Source organism: Octopus bimaculoides, chromosome 10, assembly GCF_046866305.1.
Source record: "Octopus bimaculoides isolate indiv1 chromosome 10, ASM4686630v1, whole genome shotgun sequence".
Taxonomy (NCBI): domain Eukaryota; kingdom Metazoa; phylum Mollusca; class Cephalopoda; order Octopoda; family Octopodidae; genus Octopus; species Octopus bimaculoides.
In genome coordinates, this window is record NC_142937.1 from 84,593,284 (window position 1) to 84,606,325 (window position 13,042).

General features: G+C 35.7%; 1 protein-coding gene across 1 annotated transcript in view; it reads right to left on the minus strand.

Moving 5' to 3' along the window:
• Nucleotides 1-1,079: 1,079 nt before the first annotated feature.
• Nucleotides 1,080-13,042, minus strand: part of LOC106871600 (putative E3 ubiquitin-protein ligase IRF2BPL) — a 77,421-nt gene continuing 65,458 nt past the window's right edge. The window contains exon 2 of the mRNA XM_014918129.3: nucleotides 1,080-6,168. Within this exon, the coding sequence (XP_014773615.1) occupies nucleotides 5,087-6,168 (1,082 nt within the window). The 3' untranslated portion in view covers nucleotides 1,080-5,086. The remainder of the gene's footprint in view (nucleotides 6,169-13,042) is intronic.

The window sequence follows — 13,042 nt, forward strand, 5'->3', positions numbered from 1 at the left end:
AGCTCCCTTCAGTTGTTTAGGTTTCAAACCAATCTTCTGCACGAAACAGTACACTGGTCTTTCTGGAAAACCATGCAGCCAACTTCAACAGGGAATGAGAAAAACGCCATTCTTTGAGAAGCACTTTTTAACCAACTCTTGATATTTGGTTTTCTTCAGTTAGTAAGAAAAGTTAAGTCTGTCCTCTCGGAGCACCGAGTTCACCCACAATGATTATTTTGCAATTTTCTGGCACATCTCATATGAACACAATCACTATTATAATTTTTAACCCTTTAGCATTCAGAATAGTGTCAAATGTTATACAGGAGCACTACGTTGGTTACGACGACGAAGGTCCTAGCTGATACGATCAATGGAACAGCCTACTTATAAAATTAACGTGCAAGTGGCTGAGCACTCCACAAACACGTTTACCCTTCTCGTACCCCTCACGGAGATTCAGCGTGACACAGAGTGTGACAAGGCTGGCCCTTTGAAATACAGGTACTACTCATTTTTGCCAGCGGAGTGCACTGGAGCAATGTGAAATAAAGTGTCTTGCTCAAGGACACAACGCGTCACTGGGAATTGAACTCACGACTTTACGATCGTGAGGCAAATGCCCTAACCACTAAGCCACATGCCTTCACTAGTGTCAAATGTAATGCTTATTCATTCCCATTGCTTTGAACTAATCGTGCATTATCTCATAGCTTTGAGATTTCAATGATGTGATTGTTTATTTTTAGAATGATATTGTAGGGTAAGTGTAAGAGGTCAGATCTGGCTGGTTTGAGCATAAAACAGGTAGAATATTCTGGTAGGAATGATTTGGTTTCCAAACTACTTTTGCCTTTTGCAAAATCACAGCCATGTTAAAATGTGTTTTTCTTTTTGCCTTTTAATATTATATTATAATTAAAGCTATTTTTTTCATTTAATTTTAATTTTTCTTAAGTTTGTTTACCATTTCAAAACAGCTAACCACTGCCCACTCTCACTTGTACCCACCAAAAAAAAAAAAAAAAAAAAAAAAAAAAAAAAAAAACAGAACAAAAGAAGGCATAAAATAAAAATAATAATAATAATCCAAGCAGTAAGATTTGTTATTTTTATCTCAATATTTGTCTGTGAAAGAAACTATGTCAGGTGATATACATAGATTAATAATAAACAAAATAAAATTATTAAAAAAAAAAAAAAATGAAAAATAACAGGCAAAGATTTGCTGCAGAGAAGAATAAAGAAAAATAGAATGAAGAGGATGAAAAGATGAGAGAGAGAGAGAAAGAAAGAGAGACAATGATTTAAAAAAAAAAAATAATAATAATAATAATCTGGAGCTTTACTATTAAAGAGATCCATTTGAAAGATATGAAAAAAATTATAGAAAACAAAGAGAAAAATAATACACCGGGGCTTATATGCTATCTACCAAGATTTTCTTTGAACTTAACACTGCCAACTGGGTTTTACTGAACCATTTCTGGAGAATGAGAGAGAGAGACAGAGCTTAACACCAAGAGTTGAGTTTAGCATTTATTCTAGAAAAATTCTTCAATTCCACTTTTTTTTTTCTTTCTTTATTTGCCTTTTTTTGAAAATTTGTTGTTTAAAATCTAATAATTACTTCAGAAGTAAAATTAGAATAATTCCACAACATCAAAAAAAAAAAAAAAAAATTAAACAGCTTCTAAAAATTTCTTTTTTTTTTACACTTCTAGTATGTAATTATGTAATTTATGATATCCATTCATAATCAATATTCCATAATATTAATTTCCTATAATATATTCTCACTCTTTCATGTGATATCATCAAACAAATTTTTTTTCGGAATTTAAGAAAAAAAAAAACAAAAAAAAAAAACAAAGAAATGTAGAACCCAGTTCAGTGATTTTATATGAAGTCATTCCAGAAACATAAGAAAAAAAAAAAAATCCTGGTTTGTTGCTTGAATGTTTTAGTTCCATGTATCATATTTTGATTTTTGTTTGTTAATATTTTCGCTAGAATGCATTATCTTCAATGATATCTTGGGAAAAAAAGAGAAACAATACAAAGATGATAATAATGATAATAATAATAATAATAATAATAATAATAGCACAAGGAAAGAAGGGAAATGAAGAATAGCAGATGAAACAGACGTCCTTTGCCCTCGTATCTATTGGGGGAGCTTTTAGTCAAAATGTTGAAGATATAATTATAAAGTAATCAGCAGAATTGAATGAGAAATGAATGATGTATCATTGAATGATGCCAAGTTCTTTTACAAGAAAGAGTTCAGTGATTTCATTTTCTTTTTTGTCTTCTCAAAAAAATGTTCATTTAGACACATGAGAGAGAGAGAGAGAGAGAGGCAGATAGATAGATAGAGACATACACACTCACACAGAAAGACAGTAGATGAACAGACAGAGAAATAGATAAACTGACAAAGAGAGATTGGTACAGAGAGATAAAGAGAGAGAGGAGAAGAGAGAGAGAAATAAAAAAAGAAATAGAAAGATGAACAGAAAGATAGAGAGAGATCAAAAATATACCACAGACAGACAGACAGATAAACACATACTAAAGACAGTCAGATAGACAGACAGACAAACAGACAGAATGTTAGCAATAGATAAAAAAGATGGGAATAGACAGAGAGATAGATGTAGAGACAGAGAAAAATATCAGTTTGAAAAAAAAAAAAAATAACAATCATAATAATAATAACCATAATATATACAAAACAAAAAAAAACAACAAAAAAAAGAATACAAACAGCAGATGAAAGGAGAGCAACAAGCACTTAATTGAACGGTCACATAGGTGAACTAAGACGGGGTCCTCATTCAGGTTTTATATCAAGCAGAATGTAACCCACCCCCCTCATGCCCCACCCCCACCCAGCCAGCCCCAATTCCATCTCTCTGGTCCATTGAAGAAGTCTTACTTGCAAGAGATGCTTAAGCAAGTCTTAATATCAGGTAATTCTTCTGGAGAGAAAGAACTCCACCATTGGGAAAAAAAAAAAAGCCCAGGTCACAGAGAATGTTCTAGTCGTGGAACTTTGGACATTGTCAATACAGAGTTTTCCAAAATGCATCACTTTGTTGTTAATTTGTTGTATTACAAAACAAAAAGAGAGAGAGAGAGAGAGAGGGAGTTTATGTGAGAGAGGGAGTTTGTGTGCGAGAGGGAGGGAGAGAGAGAGAGAGAGAGGAAGGGAGTCAAAAAGAAGGGGTTAGTTATTCTTTATATTTTGCCTCTGTTATCAGCTGTTATTTTCATTACCCATATAAATAATTTGCCTATTAAAAAACCAAGGGACTTACTGGTTTATGGATGTACATATATACGCAAATGCACACACATATATACATATATTATGTATGTATGTATGTATGTATGTATGTATAACTATAAATTTGCAGGGAGGAGAGAAATATCTGTTGGATACTTGGGGGGGGGGGGGTATCACAGTAAACTGATGATACATCCTTTCTACATTAAAGGATATCACGAATAGTAGGAATTTACATCATTTACAAGTTCAGATGCCTGGAGAAATACATACACACACATACATACGTACATATATATGTACATATATATATATCATATACATATATGAACACACACACAATCCTGTATATATATGTATATTAGGACTGCATGAGATATACCAAAAGGAAAAGATACTCTTTCAGTGGTCTATAATACCTGGTCTTGAGCAGACATTCATACATAGGTCTCTCAGACACACATGTCATACATACGCATATATATTAATAGATTATTATTGAAGTTGTATTTATCAATGTTCCATTTCTTTGGATTTCACACGTCATGCAATAAACTAAGAGATAATAGTTTTGTATTTGTTGTTGTTGCTGTTTTATTTGGGTACTTTTTCATTAAAAATTTGCTTTCATCCTTTAATTTGTTTCTTTCATTAATATAAATTAAAATTGCATATGTTACATATTTCTCTCTCTCCTTTTCCAGCAGAAGATAATTGCTGCCTCTTAGCAGTGGAATATAACTGATGCCTCACAGCTGTAGAAGGTAACTGTTGCTCCAAGTAGAACAGTAAAATGTAACTGCTGGTCCTTAACAGCAAAAGGTAAGTTCTGCAGCCATTATACAAGATAAATGCTGTCCCATAGCAACAGAAGGTTACTTCTGCTCTGAAGCAGAAGATAACAGCTGCGCCATCACAGAAAGAAAGGAAGAAAAATAAAACTTACAGCAGCCTTGTAGCAGTAGAAGATAGCCACTGTCTCGTAGCATAAGATAATTGCTTCTCCCCACCCCACCCCAAATAGCAGTAGAAGATAACTTCCTAGAAACACAGTAAATAAGTGACTGGAAATATAAACAACAACAACATCCTTGTAATTCAGCATTTGCTGGAGACAGCTGGAGACATGATGACAGTAAATGATGCTACTTGATGCTAGAGAAATGACAGTGACAGAGAAGATGGGGAGGGGGTAAGATGACTGCACATGTTTTATTATGAAGTGGTAGTATTATAGAAGTAGTGCCCCAAAAAACGTAAACAAAAAAAAACGAAAATAACAAACAGAAATACAAAGAAAGATATAATTGGGAACAAATATGAACAAAACGTCGTTAAAGTTATTAAGAGTAATGGTAAGTGGAGGTGGGGGGGAGGAGTGGGCATTGCGGGTGAGAGGATGAGGTGAAAAATGTGCCAACTTTTAAAAATGAGCAGAATTTTTCCATTCATTGATATTTTTTCAGGTCTGTTTTTATTATTCTCTGTTAGATGGGAATTAAAAGCAAGTGTTGGCAACAAGTCGGAAGAAAGAAGCATCCTATCAAATCTACACTTTAAAAACAGTTTGACATTTCTTTTCTTTTCATTAATGTTTCAACTTAAAACTATTTAAATATGTCACAGTGGTTTATTTTGTTGTTGTTGTTGTTATTATTGTTTTTGTTGTTTTTATTATCATTATTATTATGATTATTATTATTATCGTGTTGTTATTTCTTTGCTTTCCTGCTTTTTTAAAATTTTTTTCTTTTAAAAATTTTTTTTTTTTTTAAAGATTTTCGCTGTTTCTTTTCTCCATCCTCTCAGTCATTACGTATCCCTCTCTTTTTTAATTTTTAGTTCCTTGTATTCTTCCCCTAAAATTGTGGCGATTTCATTTTGCATGAAAGCCCAAGGGACATTGGATCCAACCAATGGACATTTATTTTTACTGGGACAATAAACCTCGGAACCTGCCCCTTGCTCCTTAATACTGTTTCTAGAGCAAGGGAAACAGAATTTGTGCTCCGATACAGACGGACACTGGACAAAATGCGTATCTTCAAGACGTTGGTTACATATAGTGCATTTGAGGGATTCTGTGCTTGGTACAGTTGATTCTGGCATTGTACTGCCAACACCACTGTCTGATACTGGTGCTGCCTGATTTGGCCGGTTCTTCTGTAGATTACTGTTTGGGGAATGGGCACTGTGACGCAAACCATGGGAACGTGTCTGAATGTTCTCTCCCCGGCTCGGAGACGCAGGGGTCAAGTTATCAGTAACGTTCATTAGTGCAGCCATTGGAGATGGGCCCCCTTGACAGGCATTTGAGTTGCCGTCGGGAGGTGTAGGTGTTAAATTGCTGCTCATTGGTGACACAGACGTAGAACTTGGCGGGCCTGACCCGTAGCCAGCAGTTGCAATAGTTAGTTTCAGGGCCTCAGCCTGGTTCTGCATCCACTGTTGACGTTTATGCTGTTCATCTGTTAATTTACCACCAATATCACTGTCGGGTTCAGGGCTGCACTTGCGTTTGCGTATTTGGTTATCCGAATACATGCGCTGCGTCGGCATAGATATGCACTGTTTTATTGGAGGAGGAAGTCCACGAGCTGCATAAGTTGGCAAAGGTGGCAGGCTGGTGTCAATGTGCGGCGTTGGAAGCGTTTCCCTCTTGATTTGTTCTTTGAAAAATCGAACGGATTCAGGTAAGAGTTCTCCCAGCAGACGCCAATCTCCTGAAGCATGTTTCATTTCATATTCGAGATATTTGAAACCTGATGACAAGCCCTTGCCAAAATCTTTCATACAATCTTGGTACATCTGTTTGGCAACACCTGAAGCACTGTTGTAGACATTATTGGAACCAGAAGGATATTCAATGTAAATCTTCAATTCATATTCAGCACCTGCAAAATAAAAACAGAATATTGTTAGAATCTTCAATAAAATACAATAAAATAATATAATGAAATAATACAATAAAATAATATAAGTGGAATTTTCTGTCAAGCAATACTACAAGAACTAATTTCATGGAGTTTCCTGTAGAAAGAGAAATGAAATGGTCAGTGAAGAAGATGAACTGGCAACTCCAAATCTACAGAGAACAGGTACCATATTTTTTTTGGAGGAAAGTTACCAGCAACCCCTCTTCTGTTATAACAATACATTACATATAGGCGCAGGAGTGGCTGTGTGGTAAGTAGCTTGCTTACCAACCACATGGTTGCGGGTTCAGTCCCAATGCGTGGCATCTTGGGCAAGTGTCTTTTATTATGGCCTCAGGCTGACCAAAGCCTTGTGAGTGGATTTGGTAGACGGAAGCTGAAAGAAGCCCGTTGTATATATGTATGTGTGTCTGTGTTTGTCCCCCTAGCATTACTTGACAACCGATGCTGGTGTGTTTATGTCCCCATCACTTAGCGGTTTGGCAAAAAGAGACCGATTGAATAAGTACTAGGCTTACAAAGAATAAGTCCCGGGGTCGATTTGCTCGACTAAAGGCAGTGCTCCAGTATGGCCACAATCAAATGACTGAAACAAGTAAAAGAGTAAAGAGAGTACTAAAGACAGTATTATGTACAGTAAAATATATGCTATCCACATTGTAAAGTGGTTGGTGATATGAAAAAACAACCAGTCATTGACTCTTTAGCATTTAAACCGGCCATATCTGGCCTAAATATTCTACAGGTTTTATGTTGAAACAGGCCAGGCCAGACCTGGCCTCTCAGACCCACCTTGCTAGGTTATTCTAAGAATAAACAATCACATTATTGAAATCTCAGAGCTGCAAGATAACACATGATTATTTCAAAACAATGTGAATAAATAAGCATTTTGACAGAGTAATCTGAACAATAAAGGCTAAAGACCATATCAAATATTTTGTAAAAAAAAGAAGCATACACATATACACAGACACACACTTGCGCATATAACAGAAAAAGTTGTAATACTATCTACAACAGCCAAATGCAATGTATCTGCTGTGAACTATATAGCTACACTAGTTACTACACCAAAGAGACATCATGTTTTAGACCATCCACATTAGAAGGCTTAACCAGCAATGATAAAACATACCAGCAGTCACTCAGCAAGGAACTCAGACCACACATTGTCAAAATGTCAAGCAGTGGAATTATATATATATATATATATATATATCTATATATATATATATATATATGTATATATATGCGAGTAAAAATAAATACAAAAAAGGTGGGGTTTTTTTTTGATTGTGTATAGAGGAATATATTATTTTGTTTAAAAGAGTTCCAACACTGTCTGTTTTTTATGTTTTATTTATATTCCTGCAGAACCAATGTGGGGTATAGAACATGGAATATACAATATATAACATAAAATAAAATAAAATAAAAATGGATGGCACCATCAATGCTTTATTTCATGGTGCCATCCATTTTTATTTTATTTTATTTTGTTATATATTGTATATTATATTATATATTGTATATTCCATGTTCTATACCCCACATTGGTTCTGCAGGAATATAAATAAAACATAAAAAACAGACAGTGTTGGAACTCTTTTAAACAAAATAATATATATATATATATATATATATATATATATATATATATATCCTCCTTTACTTGCTTCAGTCATTTGACTGTGGCCATGCTGAAGCACCGCCCTTAGTCGAGCAAATCGACCCCAGGACTTATTCTTTGTAAGCCTAGTACTTATTCTATCAGTCTCTTATGCTGAACCGCTAAGTTATGGGGATGTAAACACACCAGCATCGGTTGTCAAGTGATGTTGGGGGGGCAAACACAGACACACAAACATATACGCACACATACATATATATACATATATATGATGGGCTTCTTTCAGTTTCCGTCTACCAAATCCACTCACAAGGCTTTGGTCGGCCCGAGGCTATAGTAGAAGACACTTGCCCAAGGTGTCACGCAGTCGGACTGAACCCAGAACCATGTAGTTTGTAAGCAAGCTACTTACCACACAGTCACTCCTATACCTATATATATATATATATATATATATATATATATATATATATATATACATATATATATACATATATATATACACATACATACATACACACAAAATTCAAGTAATATCATGTATGGTAAGGTAAAGTAGTGCTCAAAGATGACAGACTCTAAAGCTTCAACTGCAAATAGATGCGAGGATGTAACAGCTGCATAATGACAAGTGGTTAAAGGCAGGTTATTACACACACACACACACACACACACACAGAATAATATAAATGGTGGAAAGCGGTAACATTGTCAACAAGGTTTCCACATAATTTCTTATCCACTAAATTTCACTTGCGAAAAAATTGTCAACCTAAATCAACAGTGAAGAGTCTTGCCCAAGACGTCACTCATTTGGATGAAGCTGTGACGTGGACTTCTGAACGACACATGGTTCTACATGTGTGAAGGCATGCACATCACAATCAACTCTGAAGATAATGAGCTAAGGCTTAGGTAGAAAATGAAGAAAATATTTTAAAATATTCTTACAGTAAATTAACTTTGTAATTAATCAGCAAAAACACAAATTGAAAAATATAAAAAAAAACAAAACAAAAAAAAAACAATCATTTAAGACATTTAAGAATTCAAATAGCTGTTCGGAAATTGAATGGAAGTTTTGGAATTCCAATAGATATCTGGAACTTAATGGATTTTAGTTTGTACTAACTGGCAACATTTAATTAGAAATCTCAGTGATGAAGCTATTAATTAAAGTGGATCAAAATGTTTTTAATCAACAGTTAATGAGATCTTAGGAGCTAAACATTTGTTGCCTCAGCATGAGGAATTCTATCTTTTATTCCTCGATCACTGGTTCATCAAGGTGGTTCACACCTGCTTGTGATGGTTTCTTTATATATTCTCAGTTACAAAGAAATAAAAAGAAAAGAAAAGAAAGTTTTACCATACACAACGAATTGTAGTTAAGTAAAGGAAGGACCAGTACGTTATTAACTGGCATTATTGCTTGGAATGTGGAACAGATTAATCCAAAGACATTGTTTATAGTGAAACAACAGATCTAATAATTATTACATAGCATGGTTATATGGTAAAGTGTTTGCTTTCCAACCACCTGGTTTTGAATGTGGTTCCACTACATGATACCTTGTGCAAGTGTCTTCTGCTATTGGTTCCAAGCTGACCAAAGCCTTGTGATTGGATTTGGTAGAGAGAAACTGAAATAAGCCCAGTGTGTGTGTGTGTGTGTGTGTGTGTGTGTGTGTGTGTGTGTGTGTTACAGTCTCCTAGTCATGATAGTTGCGAACAAGAATCATCATCTTGCAAGCCATGTCCTTCATTTCCAATCTTCTGTGAAAAGATGTCTGCTCATGGGAAGATATTACACCAGGTTCCAATCTGATTTGGCAGAGTTTCTACAGCTGGATGCCCTTCCTAACGCCAACCACTCCGACAGTGTAGTGGGTGCTTTTACGCACCACCGGCATGAGGGCCAGTCAGGCGGTACTGGCAACAGCCACGCTCGAAATGGTGTATTTTACGTGCCACCTGCACAGGAGCCAGTCCAGCGGCACTGGCAACGATCTCGCTCGAATGTCTTTTCACGTGCCACTGGTAACGATCACGCTCAAATGGTGCTATTTACGTGCCACCGGCACGGAAGGTACAAAACCACATGATAATCAGCTTTTCTCACAAATGCAATTGATAAGTGCTAGAAGATTTTGAAAAGTATCTATTTTGAATTATACATAAACACACACAATAACTATATATTTCTTATTGTTTAATCCTTGTGATTCCAATATGCCTGCAACCACTCACTCTTGGTTTTTAGGACACAAATTCTCTCATTTAAAAAAAATTCAAATTTAAACAAATATCCTATCAAAATTTTAAGTAAAATATATTCTTTTTGGTTACCTTCCAAACAAAAGATTAATATAACAATAAATGGAAAAAATAAATTATTTTACTTGTATAGCTCAACAAACTTTAATATTTTGAACATTATGGAAACGCATCACGAAATGGCTTAAAGGCTTGAAATGTTTTGTTCATGTTGACAGGAGTTACACAGGTCTATTATAAAGCATATCACTACATATTTCATTGTCACATCCATCATTTCATCTCTAAAGTCCAGCATTCTGGGATTTCATCTCAACCTATTTTATGCCTTCCTATGTTATTTTTTTACCTGACAACTTATCTCTCAAAGAATGCCGAAGTCCTCCTATGAGGAAAGACAATCAGCAATTGTCTTTAGAGGAGCAAAAACAATCCTGAAAGCTTCTCAACAATATAAGGAAACAATAGGCTCAGTTCAATACTCTTTTACTTGTTTCAGTCATTTGACTGCGCTCATGCTGGAGCACTGCCTTTAGTCGAGCAAATCGACCCCAGGACTTATTCTTTGTAAGCCTAGTAGTTATTCTATCGGTCTCTTTTGCTGAACCACTAAGTGACAGGGACATAAACACACCAGCATCGGTTGTCAAGCAATGCTAGGGGGACAAACACAGACACACAAACACATATATATATATATACATATATACGACGGGCTTCTTTCAGTTTCCGTCTACCAAATCCACTCACAAGGCTTTGGTCGGCCCAAGGCTATAGAAGAAGACACTTGCCCAAGGTGCCACGCAGTGGGACTGAACCCAGAACCATGTGGTTGGTAAGCAAGCTACTTACCACACAGCCGCCTTGATTATATAGTAACAACCAGGCAATTGAAAAGAAAAGGGTTGGTGACAGGAAAAGCATATAGAACATCTACTTCAATTCCATCCAACCCATACAAGCCTAGAAAAGTAGGCACTAAAACCATTATGATGATGATGGTGTGTGTGTGAGAGAGAGTAACAATATATGTCATCTACCTAAGCCTATTATAAATTGATAACAAACATGTATCTATAAAAATACTTAACAAACAAAGCCGGTATTCTGGGACAGATAACAGCTTTGTTCTTGGCAAGTGCTTTGTTGCTGATAGAGTGATCTATGTGGAGCACACACACACACACTCACACTCACGTTACATGTATATATGCATGTCCCTATGTCAGCATGGAAGGCGAACATTAAATAATGATGATGATGATTTTATATATATATATATATATATATATATACATACATACATACAGAGAGAAAGGGTGAGAGAGGGGGAGGGGGAGAGAGAGGGGAGAGAGGGGAGGAGGGAGAGAGGGGAGAGAGGGGAGGAGGGAGAGAGGGGAGGAGGGAGAGAGGGGAGAGAGGGGGAGAATAGAAATTATATAAAATGCCTCTCTACAGATTTATACACAGATATATATATATATATATAGATATATATATATATATATATATATATATATATATATGAATGTATGTATGTAAATAGACATGTAGGCACACTCACATTATCCAACACATAAGACATACATATACATATATTTCTCATATATATGTCTACATATATATATATATATATATATTATATATATATATTATATATATATACATATATATACATACATACATGCACTGAGTTGTATTTCACCTATTTCACTCACAAAGCCCAGATACCCACATACAGACATGCATAGCAACACACAAACAAACACACCACACACACACACACACACAGACTCATACTGCTTTCTATAAAACAAACAGTGACACCATATTCATTGAAAAGCAAGAGAGGTTTGTGCACTCCACAGAGAATAGATCACACCACTGGCCCAGTTGTGTCACCGATATCATGCAACAGTGAACATGCTAAACACCTGCCTTATTCACTATCAACAGGAGTGCCAGCAATGTTTGTATGTGCGTAAAAGAACACTGATACGTCGTACAAACACTGACTCAACTTGAAGTGATAAGTTCTCTCAAGTATTTCGTTTCTTAATTGTGGAGGACTAATATATACATGTGTGTGTGTGTGTGTGTGTGTGTGCAAACGCACGCGTCCTCGTATATAAATGTACACATAGACACCTGTGTGTGTATGTGCTTCTATGTATGCTTGTAGGTTTGTGTGTGTGCTTGTGTGTACATATATCATCGTTTTCAGAGACATTTAATGTTGTCCGCCATGCTGTCATGGTTGGATGGTTCAACAGGGTCCCATAAGTTGGAGAAGTGTGTTAAGCTTCATTGTTCGTTTTGGCATGGCCTCTACAGCTGGATACCCTTCCTAATGCTAACCACTCCACAGGGTATACTGGATGGTTTTGTTTTCATGGCACCAACACTTGGGAGGGAACTATGTAACACAAGTGACAAACCCCCTTAAATGAGTGGGTGGGGGTAATAGAGAGGTATCTGCAAATCACTTATTGAAAGGCATCAGTTGTTACATAATTGTCAGACATAGTCTTTCAGATGGCAAAGTTCCATTAGCTTGTTTTGGTTCATATTCCCGAGAATAGTTAATGTGACCTGTCTTTGACATAAAAAAACTTGTTCACAGACTGAACATTTGTAAAGATTATTTACATCAAGGGTGGGTTCTTCTCCTTGCATCTCATTTTAATTTTGCATGCTTAATGCACTTTCTATTCAAAATGTAAAGATGTATACAGTATATTTTTTTCCTGTATATGAAGCCCTATCATTTGCGATATCTTCTCAACATTCCACATGCATATCATCATATCATCATTTTTGAGATCAGATTTAAACAGTCCTTGTATCTTGACTTCAGTTTGTAAGATCTTATCTAGTTATTTTCTCAGAGCATAGTTCTCAATGGAAGAGATACCTGGGAAT